This window comes from Chelonoidis abingdonii, chromosome 10 (genome assembly GCF_003597395.2).
Source record: "Chelonoidis abingdonii isolate Lonesome George chromosome 10, CheloAbing_2.0, whole genome shotgun sequence".
In the NCBI taxonomy this organism is placed as follows: Eukaryota; Metazoa; Chordata; order Testudines; family Testudinidae; genus Chelonoidis; species Chelonoidis abingdonii.
The window spans coordinates 8,519,266-8,542,281 of record NC_133778.1 but is presented as its reverse complement, the minus strand read 5'-3'; the positions used below and the strand labels follow the sequence as shown (position 1 = coordinate 8,542,281).

At 40.9% G+C, this 23,016-nt stretch overlaps 1 protein-coding gene across 2 annotated transcripts in view; it reads right to left on the bottom strand.

The window, feature by feature from the left end:
- Nucleotides 1-5,081: 5,081 nt before the first annotated feature.
- ADARB1 (adenosine deaminase RNA specific B1) overlaps nt 5,082-23,016 on the bottom strand; it is a 171,195-nt gene continuing 153,260 nt past the window's right edge. The window contains exons 9-10 of one of the 2 annotated variants that reach the window (XM_032804117.2): nt 12,442-12,620; nt 5,082-9,304 (exon numbers count right to left, since the gene is read on the bottom strand). In XM_032804117.2, coding sequence (XP_032660008.1) covers nt 9,128-9,304; nt 12,442-12,620 — 356 coding nt within the window. In that variant the 3' untranslated portion in view covers nt 5,082-9,127. Of the gene's footprint in view, nt 9,305-12,441; nt 12,621-23,016 lie in introns of those variants that run through there. The other variant, XM_075069901.1, reaches the window with a different exon arrangement.

The window sequence follows — 23,016 nt, the reverse complement described above, 5'->3', positions numbered from 1 at the left end:
CAAGCCACTCTGCTCAGCTTATCCCCATGGAAACAGCAGGAAGATGAGGGATGGCTTGACAGTGCAGGTGAGGGCTGCAGTGTATATTTTAATAGTCAGTGGTGATGAAGCTTTTCTCTTGGACGAGGGAGTGGCTCTCAGGGCCCCGAGGTTTGCAGGGTGCTCTCTGGGAGTAGCTGTTTCTGAAGCACCATTGTTCAGGGTGCTAGTCAGACTCCCCGAGACTCACAGCAGTGGCTAATATTGTTTGTAAAGATGCTCGACGCTATCCAGGAAAAAGTAAATCTGCTCTGGTGCTAGGGAGCTGGCCAAGCCCCCTGCCAGCCAGGCTCACTGGTGTGCTTGACAGACAAAGGAAATTGTGCACAGGTGAAATTGAGGTCATTGTTGCTGCACACCAAGGCCTTGTGTTCCCTGTGCACCTCTGGAACCCCGGAGCAGCAGGGGTCCTGTGGATGGGAGAAACAGCTTGAACTCTGCCCCCTGGACCCTATGCCTGGTGGTGCCAACCTCAACTCCCCATGTAAGTTGACAAAGTAACCAGCAATATGTCCCCAGGACCAGATGGTATCACCAAGAGTTCTGGAGGGACTCAAATATGGAACTGCAGAACTTCTGACTGTGGTCTGTAATCTATGGCTGAAATCAGCCTCTGGACCAGATAACTGGCAGATAAGTGATAAGACAGTAAATATCATAATGCCATGATACACCCACAGCATGCAGTTCTGGTGGGGCCATCTCAAAAAACTGTATTCAAATTGGAAAAATTACAGAGAAGGGCAAGAAAAATGATTAAGGGGATGGAAAAGCTTCCATGTGAGGTGAGATTAAAAAGACTGGGACTGTTCATGTCAGAAAAGAGATGACTACATGCGGATAAGATAGAGGTCTCTACAATCATGACTGGTGTGGAGAAAGTGAATAAGGAAGTGTTATTTACTCCTTCTCATAACACAAGAACCATAAGTCACCCAATGAGATTAACAGGCAGCAGGTGTAAAACAGATACAAGGAAGTATTCCTTCCCACAACCCAGAGTCAACCTGTGGAACTTGTTGCCAGAGGATGTTGTAAAGGCCAAGACTATAAAAGGGTTAAAAAAAGAATTAGATAAATTCATGGAGAACAGGTCCCTCAATAGCTCTTATTTAAGATGGTCAGGAATGTGTCTCCATACTCTAGATGTCCCTAAGTCTCTGACTGCCAGATTGCTGGGCCTGGATGCCAGAGGATGGATCACTTGATTACTGCTTTGTTCTGTTCATTCCCTCTGCATCATCTGGCCCTGGCCACTTGTCGGAAGACAGGATACTGGGCTAGATGTGCAGATCTGTGTGTGAGTTTCTCCCCTCCCTTTCTCAGTAATGCTGGTACTTAAATTACTGTAATTAGGCATTTGTGTCAGCATGCCATTGGGGCACAGGGGCAGGTCACACTTCTTACAGCTATTGTTTTAGGTTCTCTACAGATTACGGTTGTACACATCACGGATATTAGTGTGTACTTGGTTCACATTTTCTGGTTTTCCTTGCAAGAGACTCAGGATTTGTCTACAGCTGGAAATTAACCACAATAGCTCTGTGTGGACACACTTATTTTGGACTAAGAGTGCCCATTTCTGATTTAGTTTGATCCACTTCCATATTGGATGTGGACACGGATTAAGCTAAATCAGAAAAAGGCCCTCTTATTCTGCAATCATGGGGCGTTGCTCTGGCATAGATATTTTTGTAGATTTCCAACTGTAAATAAGCCCTTACTCTTTGAGTTTTTATTTTAAACGAAAGCTGAGATTACAGAGAACAAGATGGTAGCCTCAAAAAATGTACTGAGACCCAACCCAATTTGTGCCCTGAAATTGTTGTGGAGTATTCTTCATGATGTAACTAACATGATAACTAGGCATTGGAAGGACTTACACAATGTTTTGTGCTGGGCGTGTTGTATCTAGCGCTTCTGAAAAGGGACACAGCTCCCTGATCTGGGTACATTTTTCTGACACTGACAATAGTGATATACAAATAATAATTCTTAGTATTTATATAACTATGTATTTTCAAATCTCTGTACAAACATTAAAGGGAGGGCTGGACTCGATGACCCTTCGAGGTCCCTTCCAGTTCTAGGAGATAGGTATATCTCCAATATTATAATTAAACGAAGCAAGGTAGTACGCAAAGCAGTCATTAGTTAGGATAATCAGTGGCGTGTGCTTCAGCAGCAGTATGGGGTGGAGTGGGGAGTGTTTGTGCCCCAAGGCAAATAACATTTCTAGAGACATTGCTACGGTGAATATTCTGAGGAGGATTTAGGAAGGATGGAGAGGACAATCAGAAACAAACATCGTCATGGAAGTATTTGACAGTGCTCTTTTAATGTCCCTTTAGCAGTTAGTAAAGGCAGGTGTGTTGTCTTCACAACATCACAAAGTCAGAAATAGGGCAAGAGTGACTGCTTCATGCAAATAACGTAGAGCAATTTATTTACATTGTATTTTAATCTTCTAACCATGTATCTGCTGACTGCAACTAAACTGGTCTGTGCATGATAATACTGAAAACATTTTAAAAAGCAACGTGATGACATTTTGGGCTTCCTAGGCTACAGACTCTGTCACTCAAAGATAAAAATTCTTTAAAATGTCACAACTGCTGTCTCCAAATGGATAAGATTGTTATGCACATAAATTACACTTCTTATATCGCTTTTATAGTTTCACTAAACAAAAACAGAGCATGACCCCTCACAAAAGGCTTCTGCTGTACTATTGGCATGATTAGCAGCAAGAGTACAAAATTGTCAACACAGGGATTTCAAAATCCATGTTACTTTTGATATCTATTTAAATGATTTTGTTTTGCTTCATTATTAAAGTCAACAATATTTAAATGTATAGGATGAAATCCTGGACTCACTGAACTCGATGGGAGCTCTCTATTGACTTCAATGGAGCCAGGATAACATCCGTAATGTTCTTCTAGTTCTGTTGTCAGTACAGCTTATTCAGCCATTACAGAAGTAGGGGAGGGGAAAAAAAAATCTTTACACAGTTTATAAAAGACACAGGGCCAGATTTTCAAAGGTATTTTTTACACTAATAGCACTTACCTCCTTTGATACATTTTGGGAGCTGACAGTGCATGGAGGAATGGTATGTTACATCCCATAAGGCCATTTGTGCTTTAGGAAGAAAAACAAGAACTTCCTTCTATTTTGTCTGTTTCAGTCAGAAACTGATTAGACAACAAATCTAGTGCTTGAAATTGAGCCACCTTCCTCTGACAGTCTCTGTGCTTGTTATAAAAGACTTCTGCTGAGCACAAACAGTGACAATGGCAATTTTATGCAGAAGATTACAATGAAAACTTATTTTAAAAATTAACATCCTTAAAAATATATGACAGAATTATATAATAACATCATGCAAAATAAGCCCACAGGACCATCTGAATATAAATGCTGCCAGGCACATAACTATGAGAGCAGCTCTGGTTCCTTTCCTGCTTGTTTATCAGAAGGCGGAAGCGTGCTGAGATATGTGCTATAATATAACGATGAGTGATGCTGCACGATGGGTCAGATGATATAAAAGGTTCAATTCCTAATTCGGACAAAATTAATTCCAAAATCAAGTTCCAGAGTTCTGGTCTCTGCACTGTGGCCTCTGAACTCCCACTAGCACAAAACATAGGCATTACCCGGTGAGGCCAGAGTCAAGGTCCATCCAGTCCAGTATCCTGTCTCTGAGAACGGGGGACACCAGTAAGGTGTAAGAACCTGAGTAGCACATGTGGGGTAATCTGACCCCCCCCAAAGGACTTCGGGCTCATCCTAACCTGTAATTGGTTTAAACTTTGAAGCATGAGATTTAATATCCCTTCCAAAACTGCTTAATTACACCTCTACCCCGATATAACAGTGTCCTTGGGAGCCAAAAAATCTTACCGTGTTATAGGTGAAACCGCGTTATATCGAACTTGCTTCTATCTGAAGGAGCATGTAGCCCTGCCCCCTGCTTTACTGCGTTATATCCGAATTCATGTTATATCAGGTCGCGTTATATTGGGGTAGAGATGTAATTATGATAACTCTGGATATTCAATAAGGATAAGTGCAGAGTCCTGCACTTAGGAAGGAAGAATCCCATGTACCGCTACAGGCTGGGGACCGACTGGCTAAGTGGCAGTTCTGCAGAAAATGACCTGGGGATTACAGTGGACAAGAAGCTGGATAAGAGTCAGCAGTGTGCCCTTGTTGCCAAGAAGGCTAATGGCATATTGGGCTGCATTAGTAGGAGCTTTGCCAGCAGATCAAGGGAAGTGATTATTCCCCTCTATTCGGCACTGGTGGGGCCACATCTGGAGTAATGCATCCAGTTTTGGGCCCCACACTACAAAAAGGATGTGGACAAACTGGAGAGAGTCCAGCGGAGGGCAACAAAAATGATTAGGGGGCTGGAGCACGACTTATGAGGAGAGGCTCAAGGAACTGGGCTTATTTAGTTTGCAGAAGAGAAGAGTGAGGATGGATTTGATAGCAGCAACTTACCTGAAGGGAGGTTCCAAAGGGGATGGAGCTCGGCTGTTCTCAGCGGTGGCAGATGACAGAACAAGGAGCAATGGTCTCAAGTTACAGTGGGGGAGGTCTAGGTTGGATATTAGGAAAAACTATTTCAGCAGGAGAGTGGTGAAGCAGTGGAATAGGTTACCTCCATCCTTAGAGGATTTTAAAGGCCTGGCTTGACAAAGCCTTGGCTGGGATGATTTAGTTGGGGCTGGTCCTGCTTTGAGCAGGGGATTAGACTAGATATCTCCTGAGGTCTCTTCCAATCCTAATCTTCTATGATTCTGTGATGTTCTTAACATGCATATAAATAAGTAAATAAAAACCATACCACACTCTTATGCAGCAGTTTTCGTCATGCCCAGTCTATATCTGATTGGGATTGTACCCTAGTATTATTGTAAATTGCACCAAAACACTCTCAATTCAGCTGATGTCATACGTTATTTTATAAGGCTGCCTGTTTTTAAAAAAACAAAACCAAAAAACCACACAGCAATTTGGAGACAGGACAATACATTTTACACATTTTGTATACATTTTATTTCTGTGGGCTCACTTTTATGTTTTAAATAACTTTAAACATTTTGTCTCCCATCACATATCTGAATCACAGCTCACCTTCTCGTTCAAAAAACTTCAGGATGATTTTTATAACAGACACTCTATTATGATAAAAATGCAAAGACTTGAAAGTATCTCCTCGGAGTGAAAAAGCTTGCTTTGGCAAAAGGCAAACCGATAATTTTCAATGTATGGAGAACCTTCAGCATGTTATTGAAAAAAAAAAAAAAAAAGAAAGTTCCACTTCAGTTATGTGGCAACCTCAACTCAAAATGTCCCAAGACTCAAGTCTTTCTCCCTGTGAAAAATAATTTGTCTTTGGGAGAGATGGGAAAGAAAACAGTTTTTATGATGTCACCTTTACTCTTCCATTACAGACATGCAAATTGAGTGCACAACACTGTGTTAGCTGGGATCAGCAGCCTACAGCTAATAATTTTACTCCCTCGCCAGCAGAAAGCATTATAATTTATATATACAAGGTATTCAGTTGGAAGATTGTTTATATTTCTAGGTGGATAAAATACTTAAAATCCGAGATGCATACTGGTAAGCAAAACACCAGTGATGCAGCTCTAAGGTGCCTGAAATTTCAGTCGTGAGTTGTTTTAGGTTTTAACGATGACACAGGAGAGGCACCATATAAAGATCTGCTGCTACCCCATGAATTAGTTTCTACCCTATAATAGTGTGTTTGTACTATCTAGCATGAGGAAGATACTAAAACTGTCCCCCATGCAGGGAGCCCATTGTTGTACGTGCCTAAGTTGCACATTATTTAACTATCATTAACTACACTACAGGGTTGGGAGCTTTGTGGGGGATAGGAAAGAGCTAGCATATTAATGTGAAGACAGTTTTTAATTTAAAGAACTCTGTATAGTATGATTCATCATCAGCAAGTGACAGGAAATATTCTATTGGGTATTAAATCCTGAGCACGGACATAATCAAATGTTTCAGGTTTCACCTCCAGGTCCAAGTTCCTTTCCACACCCCTACAGAATTTTTTTTTTTTTAAATCCCTACATTTACAGTGCTCTATCTTACTAACCTATTATCTTTTATTGTAGCTAGAATGTAATTTGGAAAAACATCTTAAATTATATTTCTTCAAGTATTTATTAACTTTAAAGTTGTTACTCATTTAAATTTTTGTGACGAACCTGAGATATACACTTATATCAACTTAAAAAAACCCAAGAACTCCCAGGATAGCATAACAAATCCTTGCTAAGATTAGCCACCACCACCATTACATACTAAATCGCATAATGAAGATATTCAAAAAGACCATCCAACCTTTCAAAATAAATGCCAAGCTAAATGCTTGATAGAGAAAGGTCAACCCCAAATTTCAACAGCTGTTGGCAGCCATGTTGCCTTTATCCTCTGCAATCATTTAAAATTAAATGCATAAAAAGCCATCCATGCTTGGTGATGGTGATCTGTAAAGAATATAGGAATATTACAAAGAATACAAAGGGGCACAGAATAACAAAAAAGGGACATGGCAGAATTTAGCTGAATATAACAATCTCAAGTAAATCTTTTAGAGGAACACTTTTTCCCCCAACAACTTCTGATTTTCACATATTACTGCACAAAAATGAATAAGCAGGTGTCTGGAAAGCCATTGGCTCCCAGATGACAGATATAGGTTGCACATGATTCTGGAAAACATTTTTGAAAACATTTGGAAACTATAATGAATAAGAACTTATTCCTCATATCAATCAAATGCTGCACTTTTATCAAAAAGAATTCTGCATGGAACTCTCACTTATAGTTTCCATATATTCCTAGTAAATCTGAATGTCTTAAAATTTATGCCTACAATAATACTTAAATATATTACTCACATTCAGGACTTCATCAGTAAAAAAATAATCTCATCTAATAACTGCCTGAACTTCAAAATAAAATCTGAAAAAAGCTCTGAATGAGAAATTTAAAAAGATTGGTAAAAATAGATAAAGATTCCAAAGTGAAATCACCAGGACAGAGTCCTTTAAAAACAGAGATTTCATTTAATAGTAAAACTAATTCCAAGAAAATCCACGTGGTTAGACCAGCTACAAAATTCACAAGTTGCTCTAATTTACAGTTCTCCACATTTTGGCTTCAATCTTGCAAATTTATGCATGTTTCATTTTGAGCACATAAGCAGCTCTGTGGGTCTACTTGTGCTTAACTTTAAGTAACTTCAAAAGTGTTTGCAGATTCAGGGCCAAAGACATTTGCAAAGACAGATACAATGTAAATCCTGTATTTGAAAGAGCATGTATATTACTTGCCTTCACACATTCTGAATGTTTTTCCCCTACCACAGTTTATTTTACACATTAATGTATTGCTACTAAGACTCTAATTAGAAGGTTTAGCACAATATTCAGACAACTTTTAGTCTTGATAATTTTTTTCCACTTTGATTTATAATTGAGCAATAACGATTGCAGGACAGGGCATTTCCGGCGCATTGATTACTGGATGGAAAGAGTTTTTGCATCACTTTCCACAACACCTATGGAGCTACTACTCTCCAGGAAATGCCCGGTGCTGAGGTAGTTACTGCTATTATTAATTTTTTAAAAAAAAATAGGACTTAAAAATACTTTGAGGTGTTTTTCAGAATTTTTACACACAATATATTTGATACACACAGGTCACATCATGTTCTTAGACACATTGGACGTAACTAGAGAATTATACTTGGTATGCTGAGAAAAAGAGGATTTCTCCAATCCATTGTCCGACTTCCATTTCGCTTATAAATTGTTCTAAAAGTGCTGTCTATGTACCCATTGACTTAACAGATCTGGCAGTAATCTCCCTGGTATTTTTCATTTTTACATCTAGCATATGTGAAAATTTTAACATAAAAGAGCTTTTATGAATAAAATACCATTCTAAATATACACTAGAGCAAACAAAACTTAGAATTAAGACTTTTCTAGATCATCATGTATGTGAAGCTACAGGCAATACGATCTTCAGGGGACACAACAGTCCAGTGGTTAAGTCTCTGAAGACCACAAGAAAGAAGTTTAACAATTCTTTCATCCTTAGTAGGCCTCTCATTTCTTTGAGAAAACCTGTAATTAATATTCTATGAATGGGCTATTTTTGGCAAACCAGAATTATTTCTCCAAAATGAACAACTGTTTTTTTTGAAGTTGCCACATTACTGTTAATGTTATGGTGGTGTTCGCATGAGTTCCTGGGATATACAAATTGCCTACTTCTAAACAGGTTTTGTACACTACAGACTAAATTTCTTAACTTACAAATACTTATTTTTTGTTTCCAGTTTACAGTGGTACAAAATGATGACTTTACAATGCATGTAAATGGGAGGTAAAGGTATTTTAAAAAACAGAATAAAAAGCTGTATGTTAAAAACCAGGTCACAGACTAATAAATACGTACATCAAAGACAAAAAGTTTTCAGCAGCTGGTTTTAAAGAGCAAGGAAGAAGGGAAAAGCTAGCTGTCCAAAATCCATTCTGGCTTTGTCACCTATATGCTCTGCAATTAAACCTCTGCAATTAAAAAAAACAAGCTAACAGAAGAGCAGAAATTAACTTTGTAGCTTTTTTGATTAAATTAAGCTACAGACTAAAAAAAAATGCAGTGTAAAACCGAATGCAATCTACATGTTTTCATGCACTTGCTTATATTGCATTAAAAAAGGGAATTATTTCTAACCCAGAAAAATATGAGTCATCTGGTACTGTTAAAGACAGCCTTATTGAATTATTTTTCTACAGTAAAAGGATTTTCTAGAGAAGTAAACCAAAATGATTTTTATAACAAAATATAGAATTATTGTAGCAACTTATCATTGACTTCCAATATTTGAGCAAAACATAACATCAATTTGCTAGTTAGTTTAAAGTGTCAAAAAGATGCTTTGACAGCTGATGCCAGAAAATGATGCCGGACGCCAGGATTTCCAGAATGACTCCCTGTTCCAAAGTGATGTGCAGTCCATGAATTAGACAGTGAGAGAAAACTGATCCTGCTCTATTGGTTTCTCCACCCAGGCTCCAAGCCCTGCCTTCAGGAACGCTTTAAACAAACACTCTTTGGCAGTTTGATACTTATTGGCCACCTGCTTAGTGTCATGGTACAGGTTCGGTTTGAGGATCTTTGAGCGCAGGCTAGAGGAAAGCTGCACAAACAGAAAAAGAAAGAAAACAAACTAACTATTACAAGAAGCCATTCCAGGAACCAGAATCAAGAAAACCGAGAGAATGAGTGCAGCAATTTGAAAGAACGACAAACACTGTATTCTACCCTTTTTGGACAGAACATTACTGTTGATTTGTATCCAACTACGTATCACTTCACAGCTCATAGCAAAACTATTGCTCCAGTGGGAACCCTGAGGATCTACTCATTTCCACAAGCACCTTGAAGGTCAAACTGAAACCATCATTATATTGCTTGATACTAACTGGCTGGCATTCTCTTTGAAACCCACCCCGTCTACTCTTCCTGGGACAGCTCACACCCACCTTTGTGATTGCAAAGGCTCCCCTGACAGCAGGGCTGGGGAGGGAAGCAGTATTCCAGGGCCTTGAGCCAGAGATACACATACCCTGTGCAGCACGGGTGGAAGGCCTACGTGTAACCCCCTATCATCCTCCCTGCCCCATGAACGGGGGGTGCATTACAGCAGTACCAGCTGAAATGGCTCTGCAGCTTTACAGGATAGATTAATAAGCGAAATACTGAACAGAAGCTCCCCAAAGCTGGCGGTTCTGCTCCTGCGGAATGTAGAAACTCTGCAGGAGCAGAACTTCAGTTAGCGTCATCTCAGGGAATTTCATCGGTTTTTGGTGAACCTAGTGTCAACTGCTGCTCAGAAAAATCAAGGCTGTAATAATAATATGTAGATTTTTAGGTCAGAAGGGACCATCAGATTATCTAGATCACACGAATCTGGCAAGTCTGTCTGAAACCTGCCAATTGCCCTTGTACTCTCTGTAGCTCTTTACTGTGTAAAATACACACTGGCCTTTGACAAAGGCACTTCTTGTGCTCAGTTCAAGCTTTAACCTAGCTGGACACAAATGCAGACTTCCTGAGAATTCTCTCCTGGGGATGCTGGGGCACCAATCCTCCTCCTTCAAACAGATAACTATAAGGGTGATGATGGTTACAGGAGAATTTTCCCTTCCATTCCCCTCTTTAGGATTGTTCATTACTACTTCTTACTCAAAGAGATGCAAATGGTGCTTTGAAAACTCATGTGTCAGATATTGGGGATAACTGGACCCGAGAAAGTCTCTTATCTTTTTCATTTTATTATTGTTCTGTGAGGCAATGGCAACTCTTTTCTGCGCTACAGGATGATATCTTCAGCCATTTGGACACAGCATTCTGCATTTTTCCCTAGATGTAGAATCAATACCATTAAGCATGGATAGGAAAGCATTTTCTCCTGAACTGATGCTAGAAGCTATCAGTTTGTTTTTCATGTTCAGCCAACTATCCCATCTTTCATTAAGTCAATGTAGTTCTTTTTGTTTTCCCTTTAATTTTTCCTATGTTTCTTCACTTGCAGCATGCAGGAGTGGATCTGTGAGAATTTATGTCTGTCTGGAAGAGACATCCAAGGTGAAGTGCTTTAATCGTTTCTTCAGTTGTTCATTTTCTGTTACACAGAAGGTGAAGTTGTTAGCATAAAAGAAGGTTGCAACTTCCTTATCAAGTCCAAATCTACATTTTTTTCAGTTGTTGTATAGCACAATCACTGACTGGTCTACTTTGGGATGTCAAAGAAGGACAGAGATTACTGTTGAACAAGGCTTATGTTAAAAAGCTGCTGGAAAGACTGGAACGTAGATTTAAATGATCAGTGAGAATATGTTTAGAATGTGATGATAGCATCAAATTTCTCACTTGCACAATCAGTAAACTCATCAATGTTTTGCTCTTCTATTTCAACATAGTTTCCTTCAATGGCACATTTAATCTTGAAGAATCCAGAGAAAAATATTTGTTGCATTCTCTGAGATAAGAACAAATCCTTTCTATCTTGCTATTTTACACATTTGGCAATGGTTACCTCTCATTTTGGAAGAATTATCTGTTTTCATTCTTTAGTTTATTCAATTGCTTGTTTCCTACTACTTCCCTCAGCATCGGCCAGTTAAATTAATGTCCTTATGTCTGCTGATCTCGAAAGACTATTCAGCCCTTTGCAGTATTGACATTTAGAGCTCTCACATGTACTACAGTAGGACTGAGAAACAGCCACCTAACCAATTCAGCACCGTGAAGACTGAAAACTAAGATGAGCTGGCCCAATGCATGTTACTAGGGACCTTGCCTACTCTGCAGAAGTTTCTAGATTCTATTGAATTAATACCACATAATGTTTCACAACTCCTCCCAATCCTCTCTCACTAACACCAAGTCATAGTGGATTCCACCCACTAGGCAGCACCACTTTGTCAAGCCATCACTTGTGACCCCACCCATTCATATCTTTTCATGAAAATATTTGAGAGTGACACGTTAACAAAGTTGGGGAGGGGGGGATGAAAAACATTTAAACCTAAGGGGTTATTACTTTTTTGAATAAGGCTTTCCCCCACCCACAATCCTGCCTGCTCTACTGCCCTTAAAAAGACAGAAACATCTTCCTCCCACATATTCTGGTGAGAAGGATCTCTGAACAGTGACAGGGGACTAAGAAGATGGCATGGGGTGAAAGTGAATGACAAGCTTATGCTACAGTCTCAGCACCCGGCTGTCTATATTGCAGTAGTTCAGTGCCTTGCCGCACTACAGTAAGAAATGATAGATTCCAAAAGACTGTTGTAGGAATACTGATCCAGCTGAAATGACTGGCTCAAGGTGCTGTTTGCTTCCACCAATACAGATGCTTTGAAGAGAGGACGGGAGAACCCTAAGGATCACGGTTTACTGCTTGTACCTTTCCATTTTTATAAAGGATCAACCATCATGAGGCAAAGAAATCCAAACGTTCAAAAAGCAATTCTTTGGCCTTTACCTGCACCTCCTAGGGAAGACCAGGGAAGAAAACCTGGCCCCACTTAAGCCACTCCCTTTGACTTCAGTGGGGCTAAGATTTTACCCACATGTTCTCAAACAGGAGTACCTCTTCACACTAAACTACAGCCCCCCCAGACATCTCTCTCTCCTCCATTTTTACCCAATTACTAACCAGCACATAATAGGCCTGCACATTACAATCTTTTATTAGAAAGGTGGTTATGAGACTGGGCAAAATTGAAACTCAACAGTGAAAAAATGCTCTTATCTTTGGACATTTACCTTTGCATGAATACGCATCCAGCGACTGTACAAAGCGTGCTTACAAAGGCGAGATGCACGACCCATCTCATCCTTGCCAGTTGTGGCATTAATAACTTCAAGACCAGTGTCTCCTACTGTCCAGTTTACACTGAAATTAGGTGCTTTTCCCGGTTGGCGGGCTTCTGCATTGCTAATACCTGAAAGGGAAGAGATACATAATAATGAAAATGTGAGAATTCCTGCTCAATTGTTTATAGATGAAAGAGTGATTGGATAGTGCTATACAGATCATACTGTTAGGCATTCTTATAGCTGCGGTTCTAAAATACCTCCATAGTTTTCAACAACCACTTCAACAGCCATGCCCATTCCATTACTATTTATGGGGAACGTGCAGCTAAAATGTCATCTCCTGCTCTCATGCTCAGTTGTGCATGTCTGCTTGATCAGAAATCTGAAAATCCATGCACGCTTCTATTGATGATGGTAGGGAAGGTAAAGAGATTATAGAAAGATCACATTAAACAGAAATACTGGAGCAGCACAGTATGCAATACACCTTGGGTTGATCTTAGTTTAGCTCATAAACGAAGCAGATTTGGGCCTACTGAGTAGCTGAATAGAGGAATGCCCAGGTTCCAGAGTCTCACTTGCAACCCTGTACTGTACATGTCTGAATATTATTAAGTAGAATTAATGACCTTAATCAGTTCCCACTCCTGGTGCTAGGAATACAGTGCTGTTGCAGCTATCAGAGATTCTTAGATTCCAAAGCCAGAGAAGACCATTATGATCATCTAGTCTGACCTGTGGTATAGCACAAGTCAGAGAACTTCCCCAAAGTAATTCCTAGAGCAGATCTCATAAAAAAACATCCAATCTTGATTTAAATATTGTCAGTGATGGGGAATCCACCACAACCCTTGGGAAATTGTTCCAATGGTTAATTATTCTCACTGTTAAAAAAGTATGCCTTATTCCCAGTTTGAATTTGTCTAGCTTTAACTTCCAGCCATTGTATCATGTTAGACCTTTCTCTGCTAGGCTGAAGAGCCCATTATGAAATATTTGTTCCCAATGAAGGTATTTATAGACTGGAATCTAGTCACCCCTTAACCTTCTCTTGTTGAGCTAAATAGCTTGAGTTCTTTGAGTCTATAAGGAGAGGTTACTCACCTTGTGGAGTACCTGGAGTTATTCAAGATGTGTGTCCCTGTGAGTGCTCCAATTCAGGTGTGCCTGTGCCCTGTGCCTTTGATCACAGCAATGCCTCTTCAGCCCACACATGCATCCTACACATCCTTGTACCCCGCACTGAGGTTACATGGGGCTGCGTGGACTAATTGCCCTCAGTTCCTTCTCCTCTGCAAAGTCCCAAAAGGGAGACTCCGAAGCAACAGAGGACGAGGCTAGGTAGCAGATCACCCACAGCGGCACACATCTCAAAGAACTACAGCTACTGCACAAGGTGAGTATCCTCCCCTCCTTCTCTGAGTAGCATCCCTGTGGGTGATCTGCTTCAGGTGTCTCCTAAGCAGGACCCTGCTAAAGATGAGGTGGTTCGGAACAGAGTCCAATACAGAGGAGAGAACTACATGGCCCACAGCAGTGTCATATCTTGCAGCAAGGACAAAGGCATAATGGATAGAAAAAGCATGAACAGAGGACCAAGTTGCCTTTCTCTGGATGTCTGCAATTGGTATATCCTTAAATCAGAATATAGCTGCAGATAGTGCTCTTGTTGAACGTGCAATCACTCTCAAAGGAGTTGAAAACGAGTTCACTTGTAACAGATCTTGATACATCCAGAGATCTACTTTGATAACCCCTGTTTTGAAATAACAGAATGCTAGTTTCGGTCCACAAAGGATACAAATAGTCTTGCAGATCTTCTATAAGGTTTGGTCCTATCTAAGTAAAAACCTAATGCCCTCCTGACATCTAGGGTCTGATGTGGCTTTGGGGAAAAACAGGAGATCAATGATTAATTCATTCTGAGGACACCCAAGGTAAAAATCTTGGATGGGCCCATAGCAAAATCTTCTCTCTGATGAATACCATAAATGTGTGTGTAGGTGACTAGCATTAAAGCCCCTAATTACCCGGCCCTTCGGGCGAAAGTGCTTGCCACCAGGAAGGTTGTCCTCACTGAATAAACTAACAAAGAACATGTAGCTAGCGGCTCAAAAGGATGCTTCATAAGGCAATTAAGGACTAGGCTTAGGTCCCAGCAAAGCACAGGATCTCCAATTTGTGGAGAGAGATTTGCCATTGTTATTGACCAGAACCCATCATCAGCATAGACGCACGTCCTCTGGAATGGTGACTGAAGCATGCAGGGATTATGAATCTTTAGCACATGTGGCACTTAAATACCTTGCAATGCCGGCTACAACAGTGCCATGCAAATGCCTGTTCTCATTTTCAGGTGACACTGTGAACAAGAAGTGGGCAGCATTATCTCCTGCAAATGTAAACAAACTTGTTTGTCTGAAGTGATTGGCTGAACAAGAAGTAGTACTGAGTGTGCTTGTAGGCTCTAAAGTTTTAATTTTTTTTTTCAAATGCATTTTTTTTGTACATAATTCTACATTTGTAAGTTCTACATTCGTGATACAGAGATTGTACTACAGTACTTGTATTAGGTGAATTGAAAAATACTATTTCTTTTATTTTTACAGTGAAAATATTTGTAATAAAAATAAATATAAAGTGAGCGTTGTGCACTTTGTATTCTGTGTTTTAATTGAAATCCATATATTTGAAAATGTAGAAAACATCTAAAATATTTAAATGGTATTTTATTATTAACGGCACAATTAATTGTGATTAATTCTTTAAATCGTGCAATTAATAGTGATGAATTTTTTTAATCGCTTGATAGCCCTGAGTGAGACTCAATCAATCCATCAAACTGTTGCTTGGAGTATGCACCTGGCTGAGAAGTAGCTACAGCTGAATGAGGTTTCTTTTTAGAGTACCTTGGCCCGTTGGAAAGGGCTCAGCTGGTCTATGACAAGTTGAATATGGGGCTGGTGTGCTCTCTGTGCCATCTGAGACCTACTAAATTGCCTCTCATTTACAAGAATACAAATCCCTAAGGATCACAGAGTGTCCTTTAAAGTGTGGAGATATGTATCCATCAAGTCTGCACAGAGCTTGCAACCATCAAAAGGGAGGTCTTCAATGGTGCTCTGAACCCCTTTTGGGAAGCCAAGATCTGCAACCAAGACACTCTTATGACCACTGCAGTGAATACAGATTGTGCTGCAGTTTCTGCAGCATCCAAGGAGGCGTCTGCCAAGAACTGACCTTGTTGTACCTCAGATTGGTCACAATGTTCCTTTGGCAGGTGCTCAATAAAATACTAATTTTTTTTTGTAGTTCAAATAGTCATATTTTGCCATGAGCACCTAATGATTTGCTACTCTGAACTGAAGTGTAGCTGAAGAGTAAAACTCTGTGTATGGGGTGGACTTTGAGCTATGCTGTCTGCCTTGTTCATAAATGGACTCCACTTCCAGGAATCTGGAGCTGGGTGCAAAAATGGAAACTCTGATTCTCTGGCAGGGACATAATGCTTTTTGCAGGTAGGCAGTGCAGTAGATGGGGATTGCCAAACAGTTTCAGCAGGCCCCATAAGAGCTTCATGGACCAGAGTGTAATCTTCACAGATGAGGAGGTGTGTAAGGTATATAGCAGTTTATGGTGGGACTCCTGAACTTGCTCTAAAGGAATTTGTTGAATGTTAGCAATTTGCTTCAGCAGTTCCTGAAACTACTTGAAGTCATCCACCATAGAAGGTAATGGAGGCATCACAGCTTCATCAGGTGAGGAGGAGGAAATACTAGTAAGAAGTGTCACCTCTTGCTTCTTGCTCCCCAAAGGTCTCCTCCTCTGGCACAAGTGGTGGTAGAGGATGTTGAGGAGAATGGGCCCTTCTCTGCTCCCTCAGGTGGTGTGAAGATTGTGTGGCAAATTGTTGATGACTGAACACCCAAAGATCCCATCAAGGCCACTCAGGGGGGCAAATGACATAGATGGAGGTATTCACTTTGATGCCATTTGAGGTCTATTCTCCTCTAGTATGTCAGCTTGGAGGGAGAGAGATGAATCTTAGAATAGACAGGGGATCCCTGAACCAATATGTGAAAGTCTGAGGTGTCCTCTTCCACATACTAAAAGGGGGGGAGGCAGATAGCTGTTCCACTTGCAAAGTAGATGAAGGTGCGTATGGTATTCTAGGAGGGGTGAGAGGATCTTGATGCTGATAATCTCAGCATTTGTTAACAGAGGAGATTCTGGCTCCAATGATACCATCAGGCTTTTAGGATACCTATGTTCTTGTGGAACTGACGGTATCAAATATTGGGTCAAGCATGGATCGGTGAAGGATGTCTTCAGTTGTGATGCAGGTGGTTGGCATGGGAGTGTGTCAGCTCCAATTCCATTGGTACCACAGGTAGCCGAGCAGTCTTTGGTACCACTGACTTTCTGGTTATCGATATGGAGTGTTGTTCAGGGATGGACTTGGAACTTTTCTCAACTGTGCCTCTGCCACTTTGGGTATGGATAGCCAAGCTCGATACCGAGTCTCTCTAAGATAACTGACTCCACTTTGTATGTGCAGTACGAGCATCACTTGGAGCCTGTGCGGAGTTCCTCTTGGGATCTGAGGTTCCACAGTCTGCTTGTGCATCGGAGATTGATATTTTCTTGAAGATTTATTCCTCACCTCTTCTTAGAGGCAAAGATTGAGGCTGAGGTCTGTGGTACTGTAGATGTACTTGGTGCTGCAGTACCATGTATATGTCTTGCAGCCTCCAGTGACTGAGATCCTGTTGTTGACAGGGCACTAGAGGTACATTGGGGGTCTACATATGTGGGGCGGGGGCCTTCACCCATAGATCCAAAGCTGATCATAAAGCTTTCTCCATCATGAGTAGTTTAAATTTCATCTCTCTATTTTTTCTGGCTCTATCCTTGAAGGACGTGCAGGTCTTGCACTTACTGGGGATATGAGTATCACCCAAACAGCAGAGTAGGGAGACCAGATGTCCCAATTTTATAGGGATAGCCCCAATTTTGGGGCCTTTTTCTTATATAGGCACCTATTATCCCTCACCCCGTCTTGATTTTTTTACACTTCCTATCTGGTCACCCTACAGCAGAGACACTAGGAATGGAATAGCCTCATGTCAGGAGAGGCACTTTTTGAAACCCAGGGAGCCTAGCATTCTCATGTAAATAAACAAAAACTGACTCCTATGAAGGGAAAAATCTTAACCACCATCTAACTATATCTATGAATAATATTTTTATGGGAAAGGAAAAAAAAAGAGGGTGTAAGCAAACGTTCCTACAACTAAAAACACTAAATAGGTATTTAATTATATGCTAAGTGACTAATTGCTGAATACTACAGAGAATAGACACAGGTAAACTCTGTCTCAGGCCCAAAGTGATTAAGAAGGAATGGAGAGTGGTTCGCCCACACAATCCCATATAGCCGTGGTGTAGGGCACAAGGATGTGTGCAGTACATGCATGGGCTACATGTTACCAAAAATCCCCAGTCAAAGGCACAGGTGTACCCACAAGAACACTTCTCAAAGACAATAGCATGTTTTCTAATCCTTTAATCATTCTCATGATTCTCCTGTTGATAAATTGGACCCTCTCCAATTTATTAACAACCTTCTTGTATTGTGGACATCAATACTGGAGACAGCATTCCAGCAGCAATTACACGTGTGCCATACAGAGGTGAAAGAACATCTCTTTTCCTACTTGAGATTCCCTGTTTATGCATCCAAGTTTTGAATTAGTCCTCTTGGCCACAACGCTGCACAGGGAGCTCATGATCAGCTGATTTATCCACCACAACACCCAAACCTTTTTCAGAGTTACTGCTTCATGGGATAGAGTTACCTGTCTTGAAATGAGACCTAAAACTGAGATCTAGGCCACTCATGGTCATTCATGATTAGCCTAAGATCTTAGAATCATAGAATATCAGTGTTGGAAGGGACCTCAGGAGGTATCTAGTCCAACCCCCTACTCAAAGCAGGACAAACCCCAACTAAATCATCTCAGCCAGGGCTTTGTCAAGCCTGACCTTAAAAACATCTAAGGATGGAGCTTCCACCACCTCCCTAGGTAACCCATTTCGGTGCTTCATCACCCTCCTAGTGTAACAGTGTTTCCTAATATTAATAATGTAATTCCTATTACTGTAACCTAGATCTCCTCCACTGGAGCTTGAGACCATTGGTTCTTGTTCTGTCATCTGTCATCACTGAGAACAGTCTAGCTGAATCCTCTTTGGAACCCCGCTTCAGGTAGCTGAAAGCTGCTATCAAATCCCCCCTCACTCTTCTCTTCTGTAGACTAAATAAGCCCAGTTCCCTCAGCCTCTCCTCAAAAATCATGTGCCCCAGCCCCCTAATCATTTTTGTCGCCCCCCACTGGATTCTCTTCATTTTGTCCACATCCTTTCTGTAGTGGGGGGCTGAAAACTGGACGCAATACTCCAAATGTGGCCTCACCAGTGTGGAATAGAGGGGAATAATCACTTTCCTGAATCTGCTGGCAATGACTCCTTAATGCGCCAATATAGCCAGTGGCCTTAGCTTATTGGCAACTAAGGAGACACACGTTGTGTTACTCGTATCAGTTTCTTGGTCAAGCTGTATCCGCGAGGAACGTTCGCAAACTGGATGCTGTAGCGCAGTCAGTTCCCCAGCCTGCAGCTTGTTGTACACATATTCCCCGTCTCTTTGGCTCGTGCCGTTTAATTAGCCTTGGTCTCACAGCCATTTACCATCTAAACCCTACGGCGTTTTCGGTTTTACTTCATCGAGGTCCGGTTTTTGTCACCCCACTCAGACAAAGTGAGGTACATCGTTTCCATGCTCTAGTCCTCCAGCTATGATACCCTTAATCCGTACCAGCCCGTGCACGGGATTTTCTGTCGCTAAGTGAGGCTCTGCACTTCGTCTCTTGATTTGACCTCTCAAAGGGATGTCTTTTTGGCCCAAGTCCTCCACTTTGTTTAGGGTCGGCCCTTTTTGGACCCTATCCCTACCCTCTAGCATATTACCTTCCCCCGCTTGTGTCATCACGATGTGCTGAGGGTGCAATGAAGATCGTTTATGCAAGTGGAACAAAAACTGGCCTCCAGCCGACCCTGGCACTCCGCTTGTATCGACTGCATCTAGACATGAGTCATTGATCATACCGTAGAGCCTGATGATCTAGCCAGCTTTCTATTCCACCTTACCTAGATCCATTCAATCAAATCATACTTTTTTAAAAGTTGCTGACAAGAATACCATGGACACTGTCAAAACTTTGCTAAGTCAAGAATATATCACGTTCAATCCGATTCCCCAGTAGTAACAGAGCAGTATCTTGTCATAGAAGGCATCAGGTTGGTGCGGGCATGACTTGCCTTAGTGAAATCCATGTTGACTGTTCTGTTCTTCTTCTCTCCTCCACATTGCTGTCAAAATGAAACCTGCTCCATGTTTTTCGTGACTGAGGTGGGCTGACCTGGTCTGTAGTTTCCCGGATTCTCTTTCCCTTTTTAAAAATGGACACTATATTGCCTGTTCCCGCTTCATCCAGACCTCCTCTGATAGCCGAGTTTTCAAAGTAGAGGGCCATCTCTGCCATGTCACATCAACCAAATCCTTAGCACGTGGTGCATTAGTCTAGCCCCATGGACTTGTCATGACGTTTTTCTATGCCTAACTGTTCTTTCACACTGGGGATGCTCACTCCTTCCCCATACTGGTGCTGCCCAAGTCCAGGCAGTCTGCAAAGCTGACCTTGCCTGTGAAGACTGAGGAAAAAAGCATTGGAAGTACTCAGCTTTTTTCAATCTTCTGTCATTAGGTCCTCCTTATTCAGTAAGGTCCCCCATACTTTCCTGACCTTCGTTTTGTTGCTAACATACTGTAGAGAACCGTTATTTTTACCTGTCACATCCCCTGTAGCTGCAACTCCAATTGTGCTTGCCTGCCTGATTACACCCGGCATGCTCGAACAATATTTTTTATACTTCTCCCGTAGTCATCTGTCAAGTTTTCCACTTCTGTTAAGGTTCCTTTGTTGAGTTATCTCACCGAAGATTCTCTGTTAAGCGAACGGTTGCTTGCCATATTTACTATTTTTTTCTGCATTGGGATGGTTGTTGTTCCGCACCTCAATAGAGCTTCTTTAAAATACAAGACAGATCTCCTGGACTCTTTTCCCCGCATATTGCCTCCCAGGGATCCTCCCATCAGTTCTTGAGGAGTTCAAGGTCTGCTTTTTGAAGTCCAGGGTCCATATTCTGCTGGTTCTCCTTTCTTCCTTTGTAGGATCCCAACTCGACCAGTCTCATGGGTCACTGCTGCCAGGTTCCACCCACTCCTACATCACCTACAATGCTTCCTGTGTTTTGTGAGCAGGCAGATCAGAGCAGCACAGCCCCTTAGTTGGTCCCCCAGCACTTGCACCAGGAAGTTGTCCCCAACAACTTCTGGATTGTCTGCGCAGTGTTGTATTGCTCTCCCAGGCAGATGTGCAGCAAGTTGTCTGGATATTTTTTATAAAAGTCTACGGACAGCGACACAGGCAATAAGAAAAATTTCGCAAGAAGTCCCGTAGAGGCTCAGGGCCGTTCAGGGGTCCCCGCTCTCATTGGCCTCGAGCTGGGCTGGACACAGGGCAGCGAACTCTCAGAGCAAGAACCTAGCAAAATCTGTCTCACAGTCCTGTGGTAGAGGACTGATTCATCCCTCCATTTCCCCATGTAGATTGAAACTTGGGAGCAACACACTGGACATGCACTTCTAAATAGCTACTGTAAAATGCTTCGGAGCATATCTGATACTAGCGTATATATACATATCTTCACCATACATATCAAAAGAAGGTCTACTCTTCTTACGCTGCAGAGAGTTTATAGACAAAACCGATGCGTAGGAACTCTGACTACTGTAATTTAGCTTGTTGCACACATTATAAAGTTCCCCCAAAAACAAGGTTTCTGCTTACACTGAGAGACCAGGCTAGCCAGCACATTCTTACAGGTCACAGATTTGATTGATAAACTCACCTTCTAGATGTACCTTTGATCTCCTGTCTCACGCTGGGTACAAGTCAATAATTTTATACAGGTCACAGATTTGACGATAACTTACCTTCTAGATGTACCTTTATCTCTGGTCTCACGCTGGGTACAAGTCAATAATTTTATACAGGTCACAGATTTGACGATAACTTACCTTCTAGATGTACCTTTATCTCCTGTCTCACGCTGGGTACAAGTTAATAATTTTTAAAAAAAATATTAAAAGTTGGATTTTTACGTAAATAATTTTTATTTACATTAATGTGCTATTTTAAGGAAAATTAACCTGTTTAATACTAAATTTGAAATTATGACCATGTAAGTTAAGGTCTAAACATATTATAATCTAGTGAAATCATTTATTTTAAGGAAATAAAATAATATTCAAGCCTTACATGTTGCTGCCAAAGTTTTAAAGAAAGTCAAACCACTAAACTGGCTGAAATCTCTAAGCACCTGAAACCAGAGTTTGTTAAGTGCTAACCCAGCTTTTGACTAGCCTCTTCTGCAGAGATAATATTGTCCGCATTTCAATTTACTCAACCAGTTCAGTTCAATAACTAGTTCATTCAAAATTGAGAAAACAATTGGGGTTTGAAAAAGCACAAATGTTTATTTTCCTCTTCCAAACTATGAACAAAAATGAGGTGTGAGGGGAGGAGATCTACTACTTCTAAAACCTTGAAGGACACGGTGACTGGACATAATCAGTTCAATTAACTAATTACAGATACTACTTCCTCTGTTCAATAAATTAGTTAGTTTTAAATGCAAAACAAGTTCAATAAAAAAGTAAGTTTATGTACCCAGCACATGTGAGTTAGTTTTATTTAACTAATAATCAGTTTTAAAATGGTATTTTTGGACATTTTAACTGAATCCCAATCTACATCCAAATACAGCTTGACACAAATCACTAGTAAAAATAATCTAGTAAATAAGACATGTGTCTGTCATTCACCATTTTCTAACATAATAAAAACTGTAACAAATAAGAATCTGAGTGAATGTATGTTAAGTTACATAGGTGCTTAAATAAATGTTTATATCTATATCTATATCTATATATAATGTAGTCTCCTGGTTAGCAAAAAGTAGTACCAATTCACACCAATCAATGAGAATCAACCTTACTTTAGCAAAATAATGTAGCAATACAAATGCAATACAAAATTAAAATCTATGATTTAAATCAAGGTTTCCTGCTTGCTGATTTAAATCATGACTGTAATTGGTGATTCCGGTCACTTTGCTTTAAATCAGTCCACCCTGTTCTGTCAGCATTTTCAAAGCTCGTTTCCACCATGTGATTCCCATTTCAAAAACCCTGTGAATCTTTCAAAAACATACACCTAAATTCAGGGTGGGTGCAAGGATGTTTCGCGTCCTAGGCGAAACTTCCACCTTGCGCCCCCCCCTTCCCCGAGCCCTGTGGCAGCTCTCTGCCCCCCCAAGGTGCCCCCCGCGGCAGTT